The sequence below is a fragment of the Megalops cyprinoides genome, chromosome 1 (genome assembly GCF_013368585.1).
Source record: "Megalops cyprinoides isolate fMegCyp1 chromosome 1, fMegCyp1.pri, whole genome shotgun sequence".
Classification (NCBI taxonomy): Eukaryota; Metazoa; Chordata; class Actinopteri; order Elopiformes; family Megalopidae; genus Megalops; species Megalops cyprinoides.
Window position 1 is genome coordinate 48,662,009 of NC_050583.1, and position 24,534 is coordinate 48,686,542.

The 24,534-nt window shown below is 49.6% G+C and overlaps 1 protein-coding gene and 1 long non-coding RNA gene across 2 annotated transcripts in view; both read right to left on the reverse strand.

The window, feature by feature from the left end:
- Positions 1-266: 266 nt before the first annotated feature.
- On the reverse strand, positions 267-13,927 carry ndst2b (N-deacetylase/N-sulfotransferase (heparan glucosaminyl) 2b). The gene is made up of 13 exons (XM_036542357.1): positions 12,914-13,927; positions 9,292-9,379; positions 8,257-8,411; positions 7,074-7,259; positions 6,388-6,516; positions 5,601-5,783; positions 4,994-5,090; positions 4,577-4,700; positions 3,624-3,798; positions 3,126-3,296; positions 2,444-2,553; positions 1,957-2,059; positions 267-1,292 (listed from the first exon to the last, which is right to left on the reverse strand). The coding sequence occupies exons 1-13, from the start codon at positions 13,925-13,927 to the stop codon at positions 1,167-1,169; spliced, it is 2,661 nt and encodes an 886-aa protein (XP_036398250.1). The 3' UTR covers positions 267-1,166.
- A 365-nt stretch (positions 13,928-14,292) lies between these two features.
- The window catches only part of LOC118790079, a 58,557-nt gene continuing 48,315 nt past the window's right edge, over positions 14,293-24,534 (reverse strand). Inside the window, exons 4-5 of the long non-coding RNA XR_005005486.1 lie at positions 16,526-16,549; positions 14,293-14,390 (exon numbers count right to left, since the gene is read on the reverse strand). This is a non-coding gene — a long non-coding RNA (uncharacterized LOC118790079). The remainder of the gene's footprint in view (positions 14,391-16,525; positions 16,550-24,534) is intronic.

Below are 24,534 nucleotides of genomic sequence, written 5' to 3' on the forward strand. Positions count from 1 at the left end.
CATCTGTCTCCTAAGACCTTAAAGTGTCCATACTCCAAAGCTTTGTTAGCTTACAACAGCTCAGGTGTGTGTGTATATGTTTGTGCGTGTGTGCTGCTTGTCTATGTGTGTGTTGGTGTATGTGTATGTTGCTTGTGTGTAGATATTTGCTTATTGTGTTACTGTGTATCGACTGGGTTGGCTGTGTGTGTGTGTGTGTGTGTGTCGGTGCATGAGTATGTACTTGCATGCGAGTGTGTGTGTGTGTGTGTGCATGAGTATGTACATGCATGCGAGTGTGTGTGGGTGCATGAGTATGTACGTGCGTGCGAGTGTGTGTGTGTGTGTGTGTTGCCAGTTTCTCCCTGATTGTCCTCCTCTCATCCAGTACTCATGGAACAAATCTGAGGAGGGAAACCCACCAGCCCAGGAGAACTGCCCTTCCTCTTCCTCTCCTGCCCTTCCTCTTCCTCTCCTGCATTACTGTCGAGCGACTGCAGCCCCTCCCACTCTCAGCATAAACAGGACTGTAGAAACGTACATTGTTTTACGCTCCCTCAGAAAATAAGGAAAAGGTACTGATGTCCCCAGTTACCACTATCCATGCATGTGTGGTCCACCCAGTCTCTGATTGGCTGGCTTTTTTAAGAGGTTGATGACCATCCAATTACGATGGACCATTACTGATGGGCAAGATGGGCCTCATAAGCAATGTATATGGGTGGAGCTCATCATATGCTGTCAATGGTTGACTCATTTGGACAAATCAGAATTCACTACTCTCCAGAATGTAACGCCTTGATTGGTTGAAATCAGTAAGTCATTGATGATCACACAACATTTCAGCTCCACCCCCAGGACAGAAATGTGCAGGCTCTTCTTGCGCTGGGAACTCCACCATCCAAGCCCTCCTTGTAGATCGGCTGCTTTCCCCTTCCCAGAAGCCCTTGCTCCAGTTCCACACGGGGCTGAAGAGGGGGGTCCTTCTTTTGGCCTGACCAGCTGGTCGCCCGCCCACCCCTCCCTGCTCCTCCACGGTGACTTCCTGGAGCCGCATGGGAGAGACCTGACTCCGCCTTCTCTCTCCACCTGCCCCCTTTCCCCTGGGCTGTGGGCCAGGCCAGGTCCTCGGCCCCGCTTGGCCCTGGCCCCGCCCTGCGTGGCTCCGCCTGGTTTCCGGCCCGCTTTCAGCTCCAGCGGCTGCTCTGTAGCTCCTCCCGCAGCCAGCCGGGCAGCGTCTGGCCCAGCCGGTTCAGGAGCCTCAGCAGGTCCATGTTGTGCTCCCTGAAGTGCTCTGTCAGGAAGGACCGTGTCTGAAACATACAGTACATTACATTAGCGTCATTTAGCAGAAGCTTACACATGTTATATTTTTCAGATGGATATTTACTGAGGCAATCCTGGATTAAGTACCTTACCCAAGGGTACAGCAGCAGTGCCCCAGTGGGGAATTGAACCAGCAACCTTTCAGTTACGAGCCCTACTCTTTACCATCACAGCACACTGCTGTACCAGCACATACCGGCAGAGGTCAGCAGGGGGCACCAATGTGCCTTGCTCCTCCCAAAGCCCAGATTACACAACACGCAGCTCAACTGTCTGCTACTCCCACAACGGGTCATTAAAACTCACCTGGAGTTCCACACTTTCCACACGCAGTTATATGAGGAAACAGCAGAAAGGGTTTTAGCGTGCGGAACTCACAGTGTCTCCTGTTGAACTGCTCACTGTGAGGGTCACATTCCTACGGCCGCTGATCAGCGTACCGTATCATACAGAATGCCTTTGAAAACACCCTGCCCTTGCCCTGCACTTGCTCCCTCAGCACAGACATCAGACCCACCCCTGATACCATCTGCTTCAGTACCCTACACCACTCAGAGAGACAGAAATGGCAAGAGACATCTACTTTCTGCAGCATGACCCTGTGGGAGGTCAAACGGTGGTCAGGCAGGGGTCAGAGGTCACAGACAGTACCTCTGGTGTCATGTCGGGGTACTTCCTCCCTTTGCTCTTTCCCAGGCACTTGGAGCGACCTCCATCCACCTTCTGGCACCAGAAGCCCTTGCTGTCATCATACCTGAAACACAGGAGAGAGAGCACCGGGTTCAAGAGCGTGTGGCCGGCCATGGAACTGTGAGCTTCCCCTCTGTACAGCTCCACACACGCACACACAGATTTAGAGACACACGTAACTGCACAGAAACACACACATACATCCACACAGACACATGCACACAAATACACAGACACAGAGGGATAACACACATACATAACAAAAGCACATGCATGCAGACAGACGCAGACATACAGATACACAGACAGAGGCAAAAGCATGCAGGCAGACAGACGGAGAGATGAACAGAGATGCAGAGACACAGACACACAGAGAGAAGACGCACAGGGACACAGAGACAGACAGACACAGTTCATCATTTAAATGCCTGAAAGGTGTGGTACTCACGTCAGCGCTTGGGTGTAGTTATAGAGGGGCGTGACCCCCAAAAACTTCTGGACTCCCTCCATCACCACTGCAGGGTTGGAGCGCAGCAAGACCCCGTCTACTACCAGGAGCTAGACATGGGGCCAAAGGTCATGACTCACTAGCATGTACTCACACATACTCACACTCACATGCGGGTCTCAGCTTAGACAGTGTCTTAGGAGGTTCAAAGAGTGGGCTGACTGGTGTGTTTGCTTTAGGAGCTGGTTTCAATTCACAGCTAAGACACACCTGCTAGAGGTCCCTGAGAGGTCCTTCACTCAACGGTGAGGCTATATAAATTGACAGTATGCTGGTTTATGAGGCAAATAAGGCAATTAAATGATATCCATAACTCTCCTACAGCAGATCAGATGAGAGAGATTTGGAAGGGGAGAGAGCCCTAACTTCCCACATTATTAGGAGATATGACACACAGACACTGGGGAGGTTGTAAAGGGGACAGGCTGAGGGGTCGTGGAAATGTGGGATTGTGGGGGACAAAGGTCAGAGAAGTGCGTTGTGGGAGAGAAAGGGCAGACAGGAGGATTGTTGGAGGGAGAGAGAGGTCAGAGAAGGGGGTTGTGGGAGAAGTAGGCAGACAGAAGGATTGTGGTAGGAAGAGAGGGGGCAGAGAGAGGGATTGTGGGAGGGGGCAGGGTACCTGGCTGGGCTGGTAGTGGCGCAGCCAGCGCTCTAGGTGAGCGGCGTAGGCCCCGGGGCCCAGGCAGCGGCGGCGCAGGTACAGCACCTCCGGGGGCGAGGACGCTCCCGCTGTCACCACCTGGTGGAAGGTGTAGTTTAGGGCCGCCGGGTCCTGGTGCGCCCGCTGGTGCTGCAGAGAGATAGAGAGAGAGAGAGAGGGAGAGATGAACAGAAGAGTGAGAGAGAAAACAGTGAGACAGACTGATCAAGACAGACTTGTCTGAATTGAATTAAATGCTTTCCCTTCTGAAAGCTCATCTGAAAATCCACAACAATTATAAGCTTCTGCACATCTTAGCTGGGGAGCCATGTGTGAGCTTGCTTAAAGTGAAAGTTCACACACTTTAAACCCACTTCTAATTGGCAGAATAGTACATTTAGGAGGCACTGATATGGATTTGATGCAACACACACACACACACACACAACACACTCACGCGTGCGCACATGCACACACCTGGTACCAAGAGTACGCCCGATCCGCAGGGTTTATGAGCACGGCCAGGATCTTGGCCCTGGGCAGCAGGGCGGCCGCTCTCTTGGGGGTCACCTCCGTGTCGAAGTAGTTGGCACTTTTCTCAAACATGAAGTCTGTGCTGGCGTTGGAGGGGAAGGGGAAGAAATCCATATACCTGCACAGTGACAATGGGGGGGGGGGGGGGGGGCAACAGAGGGCAAAAGGAACAAGGGAAGGGAAAAAAGATTTTGGGGGCGAGCAAGAAGGAGGAAAGGGGGGGAGGGGAGAGGATCTTAATCCACTGCCTTCAGATTACATTACATTATTGGCATTTAGCAGATGCTCTTATCCAGAGCAATTTACATAGGTTACAGTTTTTTTTACATGTTATCCATTTATACAGCTGGATATTTACTGAGGGAATTCTGGGTTAAGTACCTTGGCCAACTGTACAGCAGCAGCGCCCCAGCAGCAAATCGCACCGGCAACCTTTCGGTTACAAGTGCTGCTCCTTACCACTACGCTACACTGCCACCCTATGTACAAGTATCGCTGAATGGGGAAGTGTAGCCCCCTGTTTCAGAGAATCCGGTCACTGACTGAGTCCAACGCAGATTACATACCCCATGCATTATAGATGAGCGTGACACCTCTCTCTTTCACTCGCATGCACAGCGCTTTGCTGTGGCTCCAGAGTTCCCACATTCTGCATTACAAATTCATTACGCGTTCAGGGCAAGGCTGGGGTCACTGTGCTGCGGCTCTGTATTAAACACTTAACAGTCTGCGCACTGGAGTGCCATCAATCTCCGACTGACACAGCCCCAGGGCAGGCGACGAGCAATTGAACCTGACCCACGCCCCCTCCCGCTCCTTCCAGTGATGAAGGGTGTGGCCTGAATGCCAACGGTGGGGTGCGGGGGGTATGGGGTGCAGTGAGGAGGGGTGGTTACCAGTCAATGCCGCGTTGGTAGTTGGGACCGTTGAAGAACTGCACCTCCTCGAAGGTGACGGGGCTGGGGAAGCTGCTGGTGATGGCGGGGTGAAGGGTCAGGAAGGCGTGCAGGGCCGTGGTACCTGAGCGGGGCGACAGAGGCCGCGGTGCTCAAAAATCCCATAGAATTTTCTCAATCTGTGACATTTTCACCAGCATTGCAGCAGAGTACTAATAATTAGCAGGGTACTAACTGATGCAACAGTTCACATGGAAAGAAACCTGGGATTCCATTCAGAGCATCTGTCCCTGTCTATCTTCCTTGATAGTATGCATCCTCCAAAAAAGTGATGGTGATGTGACATTTAGTCAAAAGGAATCTGGCCAGGCTATCATTTCCCCTGTGCTGGGAGAATCTTTGGAGGTGTGGCCTCACCTGTCTTTTGTGGACCAATCACAAGGAACTTGGGCAGCCTATCACAGGTCTTCTCCTTGGACCAGATGTCTTTGTGTCTCTTGTCATGACAGGGGTTCTAAATCGGGGAGCAGAGAGGGTTTTAGACACAGTCTGAGCAAGCCATCTGACACTCTGCCCACTCACCTCATGACCTACCAATCGGAGCCAAACATTTCATTACATCTGACCACTAGTGATTGTGTTGAGAACATGACCCAACAGCATGGACACAACTTCAGTCTCGTTGCTTGACACTATGTATGGATTTTAATACTATTATTATTTTACAGTTAATACTATCTACAAGGTAATTATGTAGATGCACATCATGTAGACATTTATGCAGTGGTAATCACCTGTCTCTGAGGGAAAACACTTAGACCTCAGAGGCTGGTGAACAGCCCTCAGAGGCTGGTGAATTTGGAAAATATAATTTCCAAATACATTTTATACTAGAATAAGCTAGTCTGATCTGTCAGCACATCAAATAATATCTCATCTGAACTATGCTTCGAGAGCAAGTTTACAAACTTAAAAAATTCATGGCAGGATGGCAGAGCTTAAATGGTGGTGTTGTTCCACCCACCTGCCACAAGGGGTCCCTCTCCTCGGGGAAGATCTGGAAGTACTTCTCTGCCAGCTGCACTGGGGGCAGGGTGTGCAGGCGCAGGTTGGTCCAGCACTGCACAAACCTCACTAGCGACTCGAAGGTGTACAGGCCCAGCCGGTCGTTCCCGTAGTTGGACAGGTGAGTCATGAAGATGCTGACCTGCAGGTAGGAGCCGAGTACAGGGCAGGTAAGAGGGGGCGAGGAGAGAGTTTGGGTACAGGTAGAGGTGTGTCCTGTTCCCTGATGAACACCAGTGTGGGGACAGCGATCCTCTTGCACATTTGACAGTAGAGAGCATTGTCTTCATTCTGAAAACTATTGGCCACACAGTACAGAAACTCACAGCTGTCATTAATAGTTTTGTTAATGAATGACCTCTTTAATAAAGGTAAGGTGTACTCTAAAAGCAAGGTGTAACAGAGGAAGGAATTAACAGTCGGGTCAGATCATGTGAAAATAGCAGAGCTGTGGATTAAAGGGAAGGTGTATTTATGGTGAGATATACGCAGGTGCTTAAAGTTAGGTGTGGTCATGATAAAGCTACGTGTGTTATAAGGGAGGTGATTTAAAGGTGACTTGTAGTTGCATGTGGATGGATTAAAGAAGAAAGATGCACTCTGCTTTAAAGGGGAGGTGTATTAAAGGGGAAGTACAGTTAGGTGTTAAAGGGAAATGTATCAGAGGTCAGGTGTAGTATACTTTAAAAGAGAGGTTTAGTCAGGCGTTAAAAGGGAGATGTATTAATGGGGAGGTGCAGTCTCACAGGGTTAAGCAGTACAGTCAGGAACAGCTCCCCCCCACGGATGCTCTTGTCCAGCTCCCTGGAGCCCCCTGGGTACTCATTATAGAAGATGGTGTGAGTGAAGAGACCACATGTCTGCCTGGGCAAAACCTGCAGGAGACAGAGACACAGGCACACACATACACATGTATGCATACACACATACACACATACACGCATGCACACACACGCGCACACACACACACACACACACACACACAGGGAGGCAGAGGGGGAAAAAAAATCAAACTCATACATTGTACAGGAGAAGCCAAACTCAGCCTTAGACATTCAGCTTGTAACAGCTATGCAGTGATGGGCAATGCCTCTTTCTCAGTGTTCAGTGGAGCCAGGATGGCAAAACCCCTCGTTCTACCACTTCACCAAATGGAGAGTTTAAACACTGGCAGAGGGGGCTGGACAGCTCGGATAGTGCTGTCAAGCTAATGGATATTTTATGACTCTAAAAAGCTCTTGAACTTCAGCGGGCTAATGTCACCATTCTGTTTCATGACTTGTGTTTCTGTTTTAGCTTCACAGTACTGGTTCTGCTTGGTTCATGGTTTGGGTTCTGCCTGGTTCAGGGTTCTGGTTCTGCTTGGTTCTGGCAGGGGGACAGGTGTTCGGGGTCAGGGGCGGGGTGGGCGTTGCAAGCAGGTGCGTCTCACCTGGATGCCGTTGTGGATGAAGCCACGGCGGTACCGGGCAGGCCTCAGGTGGGGGTACTCCTCCGTGCTGGTCACCTTGATCCCCCACACCGACTTCCAGGCCTCGTACAGCTGGCTGTGCACAGGGTACACCCCCGAGTGGTGGGGCGCCACCGCGTACCCCATATCAGTGGGGATGCCGTGCTCCTGCAAAGAGCAGGAGGAAAAGGGGGAAGAGGAGGAAGGGGGAGTGAGAGCGAGCACAAACCCTTGCTGATCATGGCTAAATACTAAAATAACAGAGCCCCCAATCTAAGGTATCCCACCCACCCCTGGCAGTGCCACCCACAGCTCTGTGCCAGCAGTCTCTCAGTCAGTCTGTCTGCTGTCTTCTCAAATCTTGCTCCACTTCAGGATCATTTTACAGAAATTCAAGTCCTTTAATCAGCCTTTTGTAGCGAAGGGTGAGAGCAGTCACCCCACCCGGCCTCAAAACCGAGTCTATGGGGTTCCAAACTTGCAACTTTGACCACGACGCCAAAGAGCCAGGCTCGTTGGTATGGCAGTCAGAGCGCATACTCAACCATACTGACGGCACTCCGTCACACTGCCCTCCCCTTCGGGAAGTGCGCCCACATGCTTCACGCACCAAGGCAGCCCTCGCCCATCCCCCACCGTACTTCTCCCATCCCAGGGTGCCCAACTCACTGGTGCTTCACCCATCTCTGGGTCCCTCACACCGTGCTTCACCCATCTATGGGGCCCCTCACACACCGGGGTCAACCGAACCTGGGGGTCCCTTGTACGGATCACACACTGGGCACGCCTCTGATGGCCTCATGGCCAGCCATCCCACTCCTGACACCATTAAGGTGCTACAGTAATTTCACTTCCATGTTGTAAACTGACTCATACTTTACTGCTATTATCAAATTAAAAATTAATTCATCTTTAGGTTGCTAGCCAGGGAAGCGATTGGTTGGATCATAAGCCAAAGACGACAGGCACAGCACAGACCAATGGATGACAGGTGGGAAGGGGGATGAGACTGGATCCCCCCCTCACCTCTACCTGTGTGACTCTCTCACCTGTACCTGTGTGACCCCCTCACCTCTACCTGTGTGACTCTCTCACCTGTACCTGTGTGACCCCCTCACCTGTACCTGTGTGACCCCCCTCACCTGTACCTGTGTGACCCCCTCACCTGAGCGAAGAGCATGTTGAGCCGCATCTGCTCTGCCAGCACGGTGACGTTGTGGAAGAGGTGCGGCTGCATGTGGCTCCACATGTGGGGGAACCACCAGAACTCCTTCCTGTGCCGCAGCAGCATGTCGTCACCCCGGTCCTCCTCGTCTGTCCCTGAGAGTGTCACAACCTCATACCCGTCACAACGGGATACCCGTCACACTGCCATACCCGTCACACTGCCATACCCATCACAGCGTCATACCCGTCACAACGTCATACCTGTCACAGCGTCATACCCGTCACAGCGTCATACCCGTCACAGCGTCATACCCGTCACAGCGTCATACCCATCACAACGCCATACCCTGCATTCCCATCTCAACACAACAGCCCACACCAAACACTCATCTGAACACAACAGCCCACAACAAACACTCATCTCAACACAACATCCCACACCAAACACTCATCTCAACACAACATCCCACACCAAACACTCATCTCAACACAACAGCCCACACCAAACACTCATCTCAACACAACATCCCACACCAAATACTCATCTCAACACAACATCCCACACCAAACACTCATCTCAACACAACATCCCACACCAAACACTCATCTCAACACAACAGCCCATACCAAACACTCATCTCAACACAACAGCCCAAACCAAACACTCATCTCAACACAACATCCCCCACCAAACACCCATTACAACATAGTATCCCACCAAACACTTCTCACAACAAAATACCCCACATCAAACACCTTTCACAGCACAATACCCCACACATCCCAATTAAACACAGCACCACAGCACCCACCTGTCACTGAAACCTACTGCACACTACAATAAATGCATTCATTTTACATTCAGCAGCTTCCTAAAGGAGATGTTATCTGACATATCCACTATTGGGGGAATTTTGCAAAACAATAAAATTGACTTGGGTCGAATGTTTCCCAGTTTGGCTTCAACAACATGCCAACCAAAACCATGACCGAAGGAACTTTTCAGTCTGGAACACAGTCGCTAACATCTTACCTGTGTAGTAGAACTTTCCAGAGAAACCCAAGTTAAAGGTGAAATTGGGAACCAGAGCTCGCAGTTTGTTCTGCGTGTTGAGCAAGGCCTGGAAAAAAAAATTCAACACAGTAAACTTGTGAATTCATCAAACAAAACCCAACATGCCAATCACATTCCATCTACAATCCTGCTGAAAGCACCTGTCCAAAGACTGGAAGGAATGGCTTTGCCTAAGAGGTCAGTTTAATTCAGTCAAAGCCCCTCTCTTTTCCTCTCCCCCCTCACTCTCAGTCCCTTCCTGCCACTGCATAAACCACCGGAAACCACTCCAGAATTAAAGACTTAATCCTTTTCATTTAAATGCATCTCAATAACAGCAATTGAGCAGGACATCTGTTGTCATCAGAAAAATTGAAGAAATTAATAAGAGGCACTTTTTTCAATTAACTTAATTTTCTGGGGGAGATAACAAGCTATTGTTTTAATTAATTTTCTTGAAATTTTCTCCTTGACTTGGTGCAAGGGCTTCTTATATCTTCAATATCAAATATCTTCAAGATGAAAACTAAACCAGTAAAATGTGCTTAAATATATAATTTTACACAAAACTACTCCCCAATATCCATCACCCAGTTTAAAATGCAGTCCATGCGCATTCCAAATGCGGTGAACGTGGCCTCTAGGTGGCACTACAGAGCTAGTAAACTGCTGAGCCACATAGGAATTACAACCTCAGTGATACATTTCAACATGAAACATCACAGCTGACCCCAGACCAGTGTAACTGCTGAAGATGTACACAGGAACTTGTAGCATTCAGTATTTATGGTCTGCCTGGTGCCTGTGGGTAATGACTAGCACAGTCTTTCAAGGTCTCAGATTCCATAGGTTTTCTCTTTCAAAAGTACTCCTTACTTCAGCCTTGAGGAAGAAACTCAATATTCTGGGGTTTGATATATGCCTGCAACACTGCTAAACTGCAAATAACTGCTGATGTGCAGATGTGAGGAATGAAAGTGGCCAGAAGTAGGAAAGAAACACTAACGCCAGCTCTGATCGTGCTGGGCCTGTGCCGGGACAGTTTTAGCACACAGCTGCAGAAACACGCAGATTCTGCACCCCGTCCGTGTTTTTGATGGTACATTTTTGGGGCAGCAGTGTGGCATAATGGTAAGGAGCAGAGGTCATAATCAGAAGGTGGTTGGTTCAATTCCCTGTTCAGGCACTGCTGCTGTACCTTTGGGCAAGGTACTTAACCCAGATTTGCCTCAGTAAATATAAATACATGTATAAATGGATAACATGTAAAGCTGTAACCTGCGTAAGTTGCTCTGGATTAGAGGGTCTGCTAAATGATAATAATGTAATGCACAACAACAAAGCGGTCCTGTACTCCAGAACACCACAAAATCATTACTATAATTGTTATTATTGTTCTTATTATGATCAAACGTATCTGCTTACCTGATGCCGTTATCCTGTGGGACTTACATAACTTAATTCTACTGTTCATCCGTTCATAGAGATGGATATGTAGCATACACTCAGGTAGGTTGCACTTGTTAATGTCTCAATGGCTGTGCGCCAACAGGGAATCAACCCTGCAACCCCACAGTTCTGCTCTCACACCACTACATCACACTACCGCCAGTGCACACCCAGTGGTTCTACAACAACATTATTTCACCGTCTTGTTCACTGTCTTGTTCAGAGGTTTCACACACAATGACAGCAATTATATTTCAGAGCAGATGTACAAATTTATGTACAAATTTCCTCTCTAAGAGATATGGGAAAAGGGAACAGGGACAAAAAACATGACCTGTATTATCCCTTCATGTCTGTATCGATCTTCAGTCTTGAATCAAGTACACAGCAACAACAACAATAATAGTAAAATTGACATCCATGGAGGACGTCTTACATGAATCTCATATAGCTGGCACCAGAAGCACTAAATTAAATAAAACAAAACTGGTCAAACTCACTCCTGACTGACTCAAGTAAACCCCATCTCCCCCCCCAAGAGAGAGTGACTCAACCAGGACCATCCCTCGGGGAATCATGTTAACCTCAGTGCACTGTGAGCTGACCTCCTTTCAAAAGGTGCCCTTATAACACAAAAAGCCTATTAATTCTCCAATTATTTATGTTAAATGTTCCTACTTCTCCTAAATGCATCTGGCAGGAGATGATCAGCAGGGATGTGCTTTGACTGCATCAGCGATCGCTGGTTAGAGTTTCTGCCCAGCGGAGCGTGAAGCTGTTGCACTTTCAGGAAGGTGAAGTGACTAATGTAGTCATTTCAAACTTTGATTTAATTAAGAAACCGTGAGCCAGTTTTAATATACTAATTAACATCTGCAGCCGAAGATGAAGCCATTACAGCCAAAACATGCTCAGCTAACAAGACAGCTTGAGGCACCTCTGAGAAAGGCATCATGGGAAATCATGTTGGGTTGAGGGTCGTTAATGACCCGTTTGACCATACCTTCTTTTCTCACACAAGCTGTAACCTAGAGATGATGGCTCAAATTTTTTTGACCAAGGGGTTTTTTTTTTTCACCCAAACTTGTCATGATCCAACACCCTACGCATATATGCAGCCCTCAAGGTTGCCAGATGGACCAATTCCCCTTTTGTGAGCTAAGAATCCCTGCATTAGTGAGCAAAAGGATAGAAAGGGGAATAACTTTCCAATTTTTCCCCAACTGACCCTGGGTTTTCTTTTTCTATTCTCTCTGGAATATGCACTTTGCATTAAATTCAGCACTTTGTGACATTTTCCATTAAAAAAAAAAAAAAAGCAAATTCCACTTGAATTATTGATCTCCATATTTTGTTATCTTTTCATCTTTTAGATCTTCCAAACTGGTTAAGTGGACTCATACATTTTGGGGGGTTTGTGCCCAATCTGATATCACTGATAATGATGCAAATAGACCTCCACTTGAAATGCTAGGAGGACAGAAGGAGAGGGTTTACTGTGTGCACTAAAGAGCAGACCTTCCTTCTGGCAGCCACTGATCTTCCAAACTAAACCGATTCCTTACAAAGCTGCCTCACTTTCCCTCAACGAAGGCACACGAATTCTACAGAAATAACAGCAGATTAGACGAATACAGAGACAGTCCTCTACAGTAGGGCTTTTCGGTTCACAGACGCTGAAATGTTGCTTTTCAAAACTCGTTAACGTGATTTCAACAAACGGTTTCAGCCCGCTGTGAGGAAAAAGGAGATACAAGTGTAACCAACCGATGAGCAGTAAAGCAGCAAATGAGAGCAAGAGATTGGTCATGAATATCCACTGCAGTATACCAGGAGCTGTACAATATTTAAGACGTCAGCTGTGAAAGCTACCATCTAGTTATATGGATTCCTGCATTGACAACAATTCACTTGATAAACCGATCCTTAAAAAAATAAATAGAATAGAACACAAAAATACTACATTATGTTCAATCATTTCAGCTGTAAATCTATCTTTCTTTAGAAATTCTTTAGCCTGACTGAGGAAACGACCAGACATTAGTGTCAGACTTTAAGACTCTGCTCTCTCCTTTGACCTAGTGTAAGAGGGAGGGAGAAGCACTACCCTACCTGTTGGGGGCCCTTTGCTCCAGGGGTGGGGAGTACTCACCTCCACGTCAGACACCTTCATGCGGGTACCCTCCTTGCCCACAAAGATGTCATCCACGTCCACCAGCAGGTGGCGCTCCAGTGGCAGGCAGAGCTTCTTGGCCGTCAGGTAGGCGATGGAGTCCACAAAGACGAGCTTGTGCAGCCAGAAGGAGAGGTTGTTGCCGAAGAGCACCCTCTGGATGCCGTCCAGCAAGCCCAGGTCCTGCACCACGGTGGCATGCACCGCCCCCTGCTGGCCGGCGTGGGACGGCGACTCGGAGGACTGGGTGCTGGCCAGCAGCACGGGCTCGTAGGTGCTGTGGTTGGACTGGAAGACGGTCCAGTCGTCGCCAGGCAGGGGGCCCGGGTCCGGGAGGTTCGGGCGGGTGATGTACAGGAGCGGCGCCGCCGGGTTGATCCGGTAATCCCGCAGCGCCAGGTTTGAGTGCAGCAAGAGGGGGAAGCCCTTGAGCTGAGCGCTCAGCAGCGAGTTCTCGTTGGCCTTGAAGAAGCCCACCACGCCCACGCCGTACTCCAGGCAGTACTTGTCCAGCAGGTCACGGTTCCAGGCGTCCAGATTGACATACTTGAGGATGTTCTCATAGATGACGAGGGCGTAGCGGCCGCGGTCCCGCCCGGCCAGGGTGGGCATGTCGCCCCTGCCGGGGGCGATCTCGGTGCGGTATCTGAAGCGGCTGGACTCCAGGATGGCCACGATCTCCTGGCCCAGCTGGGAGTAGAGGCTCTCCACAAACACCAGCACCACGGGGTCCGTGCGCAAGTTGTCCACGGGCTTGGTGACGCGGCGGCCGGGCCCCACGGCCGGGAAGAGGAGGGCCCTCTGAGGCCCCGCAGCGGATGGCGCCCCGCACTCGCCGTAGGGCAGCGGGGGCGCCTCCTTGATTTTGGGGCCACCGCTGACGTAGTAGGCCAGCAGGGCCATGGAGAGCAGGCAGAAGGCGATGAGCGCAAGGACCAGCCGGTGGAGCTCCAGGTGCCGCACGCTCCACCCCAGCTTCCTCACGCCCGCCATGGCGGAGCGAGGGAGGGCGGGGCGGGGGCGGGGCCGAGGGTGAGGTGGCGAGCGGAGACGGGGGAGGAGGAGGAGGAGGAGAAAGAGGAGGAAGAGGAGGAGGAGGAGGAGGAGGAGGAGGAAGAGGCAGGTTGAATGGCAGACACTAGCACTGAGCTGTGCTTCCGGACAGCCATTAGAATTAGGTGACCATGGCCCCCATCGCCCGGGAAACGTCTGGTGCTCTGCCCCCTTCCCTCCTCCCTTGCGGTCCCTCCCTCAAAGGCGGGGCTTGCTGCTCTCCCTCTGTCTCCGCTGAGCACCCGTCCTTCCTGTCTCTCTCTCACTCCCACGCTCTGGCTCTTCCTCCCTGTTCAATGGCACTGGGAGGGTCACAGTGTCTTCAGCACCAGTACTCTCTGAATACTGTCCGCCAAGCGCCTCTCGGCCTGGTCATTACTTGGGGAGGGAGAAGGTCACCCACCTGGGGAGCGGAGGGGAGAGAGGGGGAAAATGGGGGGGGGGGGGGGGGGGTTAGGTTAAGGTACTGCAGACCACCCTGTCAGTCACCTGACCCATGAATGGCCTGACTTTCAGTCTCACCACCTGCACAAACACTGCGATGAGAAAATCACTGAGACACAAACCTGGCTCTGCGAGGATCAACACCTCTGTCTCTCCCCCTCCCTCCCTCTCCGCTGGCCATCAATGCAGCAATCAAGCAATGGCCACACCTCCTATCTGTGTGTCTTCCTACTTTTTCCCCCAGAGCTCCCAAAATAGCCTCCACCACCCTCCCAGACCTCCAGAGGGATAATCTTACAGGTGTGACTACTGGAAAAAGTGGATATATGTGAGGTTTTTTTTTGGTGTGTGATGTGATTAACAATTCAATATTTCACATCTTTTCCAAACATAGTAACTGTTTAAAAATACACGAGCTTCACTTTGGTTTACAAGTTAAACCTATGAATCCGGTGAGAGATTCTGAAATTTGGGTGTAGGAGTGATTCCTTCCTCTCACCAACTTAAAAAGGGACATGCACACTCACAGACACACACACCACACCCACACACACACAGCTGCTTGTTTCTGTTGGGGAAGTCTCTGACCCCTATTGACCCCAGTATGGCGCTCTTTAGGAGGAGCACAGGCACAGGAGCTAACAGGCTTTCCTCCACACAGCCAGGTTATAAACACCCGCAGTGGGAGAAGCCTGCACCTCCTACGCCTGGCACTGAAGGTAATACCTCTCTACAGGTGGGTGAGCTGACGGACGCACATGCGCGCACACACACACACACACACACACACACACACATACAGACACGTGCACGCGCATGCACACGCACACACAAACACACACTCACACACGCACACACACAAACAGAACCTTGCAATTCTGCTCAGAATAACAGGCCACTAGCATCATTGTCTTCCCTGAAAGTGTGTGAGTGCCAGTAAGTCCCCTGTGTGTGTGAGAGAAAGCAGGTCGCTTTTCGGGTGAGTCATCCTTTACCCAGAAAGAGCTCCAGGTTCATACAGCGCTTGAGGAGGAAAGAGGCAGCATTCATTTACTCAGATAATTTACACTGGGAGCCAAAGATTATTGCAATTTAATATCAACGGAGATGCAGACTCCTGACAGCCTGAGGACTTCAGCACACAGACGAGCTGCTTCATCACAAAATCCTGCGCCCCCGTTCCTGCACCCCACGCAGGGCAGCTGATGACCGCCCCAAAAACACCTCCGCGCTGTAACGTGAGCTGCACAGGAACACTGAACACCGCGCCGCGGACTGAACGGTGCGTCACCGCTCCAGAACAGCTGATCCTCTGACCTCGAGTAAGACGCGGGTTATTAATAGACAGCCGTCGGTCTGGACCACCTCCCGTCTGACAGAGTCAAGGGAAGGTGAGCCCAGACGACATCGATGTGTTCTGCACAACTGGGAACTGCAGGAACAGTTCTCTTCAACATAGGAGTTCTGACTGGGGGATTCTTTCAGCATTCCCGGATCTCCTACGAGACTTACATGTATTTGTTTTTAAAAGAAACTGAGCAGAACATTTTTTAACTTGATGAAAACAAAGGCTGTAAGCTTATCTTATATCTAATGTATACATTTTGCCAGTTAAGAATCTTATTTGTGAGTGGCTAAAGTCTGTCAGCTCCAACTTCAACTTGTAGGTCTCACACCCCAATTTCCATTACATTCGCTGAACTCTGCAATGCAGTGTTCCCAGAGGAAACCCACACAGCATACATGGATTCATTTTCAGTTGACTTTAACCAACAATCTGATTTCTTTCCAAGACTAAACTAGAGAGAAATCTGGTACAACCACAGTCCTGGCAGCTGTCAGTTTCTTGTATTTAACATGCTGTGGCTTACTGTAGTAGAGAAATATTCACATTTATCTTGAGCTGTGATACTTACTTGTATGGGTTTGCCTGCGTGTGTGTGTGTGTGTCCTTAATTACCACTCTCTACTACCAACACACGTCACTGTACAATTTGAAATTTCAAATGGAAATACTAATGGCTCATACCAAGTTGATAACACAATAGGTCCTTCAGATCATACATTACAGAGCCACAGACACAAATGTCTTACCTTGACTTCTGATCTCAAACGAGCCTGTAAAAGAAAGAGTAAAGATGATATGTTAAGAAAATGTTCACTCTCAATATCAAGGGCATGACCATGAATTTTCAATGCTATTCTTATAGAAAAATGCAAACAAGCTGAATGCTACATCTACAACTATTTATGTTTACAATGGGTTTTTACATATTTGAAATCCATATACATCCAGCTAAAAGATGTTCTGTAAAAGGGGATTGTGTGTTTTCTCTTTGCTGTTTGACTCAAATTCTGGGCTCGTAGAATGGGATGAACTCTGTGCAGTACCACATGCTCGCCAGCAGGTGGGGTGAGATGGTCAGATATACACTGGTCTAGGCCAGGTGGCTCCTGACTTCAGACAGCCAGACAGACAGGAGAGATGTGGACCTGTTCCTGAGTCACAACAGGAATTGCCAACATTAAGTGCCTTGCTATCACCCTGAAAGGTCCTGTGCCGGGGGAAAACATTCGCTTATTATGGGCTGGAGGGTTTAATAACTGAATGTGGGGACTGCGCTCTTGATTTGTGGCTTTGTTGGAGGTTTGCACTCCACACAAACCTCCTCACAACCCCCGTCCCACACCAAATTTAAAGAGAAAATGGGTAACAATGAATGCTTTTAGCATTCCATGCACCTGACAGCTGCAGGAGATTAAGGTCTGCGCTCCTGCAAAGACAAAAGAGTCCAACACCGCTGCTGACCATGAGGTCACCAACCTGATTAGCTAAATGCTGACCACCAAACCACACCACACCACTCCACCCTCCCAACCCCCACCACGTGACACACTCAAAGAATACTGGCCATCAAGACGTCTTCATCGGTTTGGCCATGATCACCGTTATTAACCTGCTCAACAGCTGACCTTGGTGAGGGGGACCTCAGGACACGTTTCATTCAGCACATTCCCATTCATTTATGCAGCTGGATTTCCACAAGGTATTCAGGCTTCGAGCCTCGTTCAAGGGAAGAGCACCAGCAGTGGCCCGCCTGGGAATCAACCCAGCAACTTTCTGGTCCTGGTTCTGCCTACTGCCCAGTGGAGCACAAGCAAATTTAAGGGGTCCTGACTTTGCCGTACACTTGTGTCTGTAATCTATAAACCAGTGGGTCTCGAACTCTGGGTCAGGACTGTGATATAAGCTGAGGTAGGCTGCAAAGTGGCAGCTGGATTTTAGATCACACGTGTTGCAGCCCTTCTATAAACATCTATTTAAATAAAATTAGACTTTGTACTAGCTAAAGTACATTCAGGTCTTTTAGCATATGCAGTAAAAGTTGTTTCTGTATTTGAACAAACTTCACCTACATTATAAAATGGAGTTTGAACCTTTTAAGTACATCACGGCACAGGAAAAGCTCAGCCCTGATTTAAATGTCTCTGTCACCCCAAAAAGGCCATTCTCCACCACCTGCGGGAGGGAGGCGTGGCCGCAAAAGCCAGCAGCCAAAATGAGGTTCAAACCAGGTTTCCTCAAACTAAACGAACTTCAGAGAGTTTCTTTTTCTGTCATAGCGAGACTTCAATGGATTTAGCGAGGATGAACTTATCATTCACACAGAGCCTGTGTTACCAGCCCCCATCCCTCCCTCTCTCCACGCGAAAATATGATTATTAGCTTTGCTGATATGCAGTTCTCTGCTTTTATCATTACTTTATTTTCCCTACTTCCCGTTTCAAAAGAAAACAGCACAGAACAACATCAAACACGCAAACAAACAACAAAGGCTTCTTCAGATTCCTCCAGCGTTCCTCTGGCTCTCTCTCATCTTCCTCGGCCCGACGGCTGTGATCTCTCAACCACACTCCCTCCCCACCCTCTCACCAAAAGAGCCCCTCACTTTGAGGCCATGCCCTCACACAACCAGTTGAACACGACTCAAACAAGCCATAGTTCGGAGCCATCCTGGAAAAACTCGATAACCCACAAAAACCTTAGATTAAATGGCAGTGTGAGGGCGATGGTGACTGCTGTTATGTTCGGAGAGTGTCGGTGTCACAGGGTCGGCCTTGCAGGACAGAGTCCTTGCCGGGCGACGTTTCTCAGGCCTTTGTAAAATTAATTGGGTGATAGCGAGCGTGACCGGGAGCGGGTCTCTGAAGTGGGGAGGAAAAAGCCTCTTTTTAACTGCTGGGGACTTTATCTTCACCAGAGCGAAAGAGCTGAGGGAGAGATAGTCCTCCATCATCATCCAAAGATAAATATTTGAGGATTAAAAACGGCGCCTCATTAGAAAAGCGATCCGTCTCGCGCCCGCGCTGGCAAGGGGAGCATGGCACTCCAAAAAACACCCCAAACTGAGGGAGACGGTGGTGGCACAGAGATTGGCACCGCTTGCCTCGTGAGGGGTGGGGGTGGGGGGGCCCAAATTATTTACACAACGCCACATGCACTACCTTCGTCGATACATCTCAGAGGTGTCCAACACACATCTGGCACACTTCTCCTACAGCAGCAGGACGGACAGGGGAAGAGGAAGGACACCTACAGACAGCCGGGTGAAAACATTCAGCTAACAGTCTCTCTGCTCCGTCACGCAAAACAGGGCCAGGCTGTGAAGGACAGTGCACAGGAACAAGAACTGTACGCTCTGACACTGCGTTTTGAAGTGACGTGATTGGCTGGACTAACAGGGGCAGGAGAACCTTCAGTCGTCACTACGAGCTGTCTCAGTGCAAGCAAGGGAGTCGGAGTTTGGGTGAACCGAGCAGAGAAATCAGATGTAATTTTCATTACAGTACGTGGCACGCAATTCAGTTCAAACCCATCAGTGCCCAGGCGACATCCCTGAGACAGAGCCAAAATGGCAGTGCAGGAAACTCTCTGCCTGGCTCCTGGTGCAGTGAGGGGTATATACAGGTGAATCCTGGCAACCTGTTCATGGCATTCAGTCCAGGGTCCAGGCTTGGCATCAGGCCTTGACTGGTAAATGAGTCTGTCTGGGACAGCCTGGCTGCTTGGCCTTCTGGGATTGCTTAGTCAGAGCCAGAGAGAGGGCAGGCAGAGGGTCCCAGCGTATTCTGGATTGATGGAGCAGGACACTGACAGCCCTGGTCACTAAGACCAAAGGGAACCTCTCCTGTTTGCTCCAGTGAATTTTACTGCAAGAGGAGCCCCAGCCTCAGCAGAGCAATGCCGTAGAAGGGTAGCCAACATTGTGTTGGGTTTGGAGCTGTGTGTGCTCTTAGACAAACCTTTCTATATAGATTTTGTAAGTGTGTGTGTGTGTGTGTGTGTGTGTGTGCGTGTCTGAGTGCGTGTGCTAGTGGGCATGAGAGTCAGTGTGAAAGTGCATGGTACATCCTTCACTGTAATCTGGGAGCAGTTGACATTATCTCACCCTTAGTGACTGAGTTTGTACCATCTCTGTGGTCCTCTTCCCTCCCAGCGGCACAGTGAGCACACAGAGCTCTGTAACACCCACCGCAAACTGGTGGCTTGTAGCCAAAAGGTTGCCAGTTCAATTCACTGCTGGGCAGCTGCTGCTGTATGTTGGGCCAAGGTACTTAACCCAGAATTGCCTGAGTAACTATCCAGCTATATAAATGGATAACATGCAAAAAACGTTTTTCTTACGTATTTTACGTAAGTCACTCTACATGAGAAAGTCTGCTCAATGCCAGAGAGCAGGGAGGATCAGTCCAGCAATGCCACCCTGTGCAGCCTTGCACATCCCAACTGTGTCAGTGTGAAAGAGATACAGGCAATGCTCCTTTGAGCTTCATCCACCCCTAACCCCCTCCCCCCTCCCTTCAGCAGTGGCAGATCTCAGGGGGGTGCTGTGAAGTCTGGCAGATTAAAATGGTGTATATGCATGCTCTCACACACACACACACAGGCTCATGCATACACACGCAAACTCACGCACACGCACATGCACACACACCGCACACAGTTAATGCTCTTACAGCGGCAGACAGATGTTTGGCCATCTGAGGAGGAGGAGGGGTGATGACACAACAGACAGAGCCAGCATCATCCTCCTCTCCGCCCCCTCTGCAGAGGCCACACCCCCTCCGGTACCCGGGGGGCAGGGGGGGTCTGCGGGGAGTCTGCGGCCTGCCCACTGTAATGCGTGTGTCTGCGGGGCTGGCAGGGCTGTGCCCCAGAGCAGACAGGGCTGTTATTAACATGCGCTTCCTCCAACACAGGCAAACAGCACAGGCTGCACTGTGGGCTTAGAGTTCACTGCCAGCCTCCTCACCTTCTAGCACACAAACATGCACACACACGCACACACATGCACACAGCCTGTCACGGTTTCAACTCATGCTCATCCAGTAACACACACACACACACACATAAATACCTGGTGGCACCACGACACCCTGGGAGGACTGAGGAGGGAACAGGACGGTGCTGTTACAGGAGCAGGAAGAGGAGTGTTACCTTACAGCGGAGGTAATATGACTCTTCTGTTGCAGGAGTTTGCTCAGAATTGCTCTGGTCTTACCGAGATTCCTCTCAGCATTAAGGGATTGTAGGAACACCCCGATAACATTAGGAAACACAGCCAGAAAAAGGAATGATCACAGACATGCCCCACACCGCACAGCCGGTGCCTGAACATGAGGAAATCAAAGCAGGCTTCTGCATGTCTTGTTTTTTACTGCTTAACACTGGAGAGGAATGTGGTCTGCCTCAGGACATGAGCCTCTCTTCGGAGGCTTTCTGACAGGCTCAGAAATCTTCAAAATGAAAACCCATTATTTCTGACAGACAGACAGAAAATGAACCCGTCAGTACTTTCATTCACTCACTCTCAAGCGAGCGGACGAATGATTTCACAAAACGCAGGCTGCATTTTCACAAGCGGGTATAATAAAAAATGCTTTTCCAAACACTGTTCAGGTGTTTTACCTACAAAGTAATAGCGCAATCTGAAAACAGACTAAGACCACATATAACAACAATGCATATACAGTACAGCACACAAGAAACCTTGCTGTGTTTCTCCTTCAAAGCCAAGCCCAAACCAATGCGCCGGAGGACTGAATTCCTAACACCCAAATTCCAGTGAACACCGCAGCATCACAGCGGAGTGGTGCTCCTGTTCTGGCCTGCTAATGGTGCTCCATCCAGCCTTCCCAAAGATAAAGGGATGTGGCACTTCAGTGGCCAGAGGGCAGACATGTGAGGGCTGCTTGTGTTCTGACTGGGTGGGACACCCATCACACGCACGCTTGCAGGACACTGCACTACAGGAGAAGTGACCACAGTGTTGGCGGAGGAGGGGAGAGGAGCTGTGGGTGGAGCTAATCCCTGTCAAGGGTCATTACTCCCCTCCTACCTGAACTCTGGAACAATCAGGGCACAAAACTACCATGCAAAAGGCTCTGCATTTCAGTAACTGCAGTAAGTGTCATGGGATCTTCAGCGACCACAGAGAGCCAGGCCCTAGGTCCCTCATTTGCCGAGTCCACTGGCCATTCTAGGCTTCAGCCATTAGGTAGGAGAAGACTATAGTCTAGCTGTTGACAGGCCTTCAGTGTGTCTCTCCCTGACCAGGCCAGGATCCACGGTGGCACACCCAATTTTAGTGAGGCTCCATCTTCCTCTTACTCCAGCTTCCCTGTTACCTCAGCCCACATTGTCCTAATTCTCTGCCCCCCCCCCCCCCCCCCCCCCACACACTCCTGCTCATCACCGGCTGCAACCATCACATCCTGTCACAGCTGTCCAACCAATCCCACAAACGTTCTCTGCATAAAACTCCTGCCATTCATTTCTCCTCTGTGCTCTCCTTCCTCTATTGTCTCATTCTTGGATGCATTAGCTGGCAACACAAACTCCTTTTATTTCCCTACCCCATTCAATTTCTTTGGCTCCATCTTGCTCTGACTAGTCATTGACCCCCCCCTTATGCTTTCTGGCACTGGGGCTCTCAGTTCATTCAGCATGACTTCCTCTACCCATCAGAGAAATAACAACGCCCCTCTAAAAGAGATGAACAGAGGCAGACAGCAACACACACACACGCACACACACGTTACACAGAGCTGTAAAGTCACCTGTGACCCCGTCCTAAACAGAAAGGATGGCTTCTTCTGAGGCGGCGTTTCAGGCTTCCTCCATTTTAAGTCCCACAAAGAAGGTCAGGTGGAATACTTATTTCCATGCTCCCTCAATCCAATAGAATTCAAAGGGTACCAAAGCAACCTTCTTAGGATAGGCAGAAAGTTTGCAGTTCCTCATTGAATATGACAGAAGGTGACTGATTAATAATAGAATTTAGGTACACATGCAAGTAAATTGACTGGCTGTTTTTGTATTAGGTTAGGTAGCTAGATAACCCAACTTCTACCCGACAAGAGCTAGGCACACTGGCTAGTGGCATATGCAGTGAACTCAGGAGCAAGGTAGCTCCGCTCAGCTCTGTCCTGAGCAAAATGATGCACCTGCACTGACTGATAACACTTACCTGACTTCTAAGTGCATTCCAAATACGCTTCCTTTCAAGACAGTTGCCTAGATACCGCCGCCTTGGCAGAATGCATCTGAGGAAGGATGTAGGCAGGAGAGAGCATCCGTTTGTCTGCTACACAGCCCACAACAATGCCACAGACACAGTACACTATGACCGGGTATTCAACTCCTGCGTTCCTTTAGTCTTTCTTACTTCCTGACCTATGAGGTTTCCACTGGAAACAGCCGTGCTCCAGTGTTGTATGTACTGCTTACAGATATTCTGCTTTAGACCATGCCCCTTCAAAAATTCTAATTACTAAGCAATCCCATCACTTACAGCTTCAACACTGGAAGGGACAGAGGTTTCGGTGTGAAGCACAGGTAGAGTAGCTGAATATCTGTTCCATCTCTAGAACTCTAGAACTCTTCTCTCAGGAAGGGTTCATAATTAGCACGGACCCCTGAGCACAAAGGTCCAGGTTAACAAGGGCAAAGCTCTCCCCTTAGCATTCATTCTGAATATGTGTGCTGAGCTCCGGGACCACACAGGACCACTCCAGTCACAGGTAACTGGGCACACAGCCCACCACCTGGATATCCCAGGGAGAGCTGGCGACCGACCCTGGCCTCGGTTCAAACTCACGTCATTCGCCAATGCTAATGGAGTACCTTGGCCTACTACCGAAGGACCCCGCTAGAAGGGCTCCACAGACCAACTGACCAGGCTTTAGAAGCCTGACCTGACAGACATACCTTAAAACACTAATTACTGCCTGTATGGTACATAGCAGAATGTGCTGTGGTCATGGTATGAACAGAACATCGAGCCAGTCAGAAGCAGATCGGAATGCTCTCCTTTGATTGGTGACTGGCACTGTGGGAGTGGAGGTGTCACCCATCTAGTGTACAGAGAGGTGTCCAATCAAAGGAGAGAATGCCCCAAAGCACTCAATGCACTCCACTGCAGTGATGAAAGAGAAGCTTCATCAACCCTATAATGGGTGAAGCTAGGGCGTGCTGTCAACCACTGACATGTGCACCAATCAGAAGACTCTCCATGGCAAAACACTATGATTGGCCAAAATCAGCAAGCCATCGTTAGAACATTTTAATGCTCCACCCATTCTGGGGTACGTGAAGCTTCACTCCCCGATCATTACGTCACATTATCGTAATTTAGCAGATGCGACTTACAATTTTTACATGTTATCCATTTATTCAGCTGGATATTTACTGAGGCAATTCTGGGTTAAATACCTTGCCCAAGGGTACAAGAGCAGTGCCCTAGCAGGGAACTGAACCTGCACCCCGTCGGTTACAATCCCTGCTCCTTACCACTATGCTACACGGCTGCCCTAGATAGAGATAGGAGGACAAAGTGTCATGTAACCACTGAGGTTGAACGTGGGTGTGACCTGGGATGTAAAGCAAGGTAGTGTGGTGCACTGTACCCATGAGGAGCCCAACATGCTGGTGCATCGGGACCACACGCAGTACAGGCCAACTGGGAGCAAACAGACCCGTGTTTGCAATGATATATCTGATTCACTCTGGTCATCATGAATGTTATTCTCCCATTATGAAT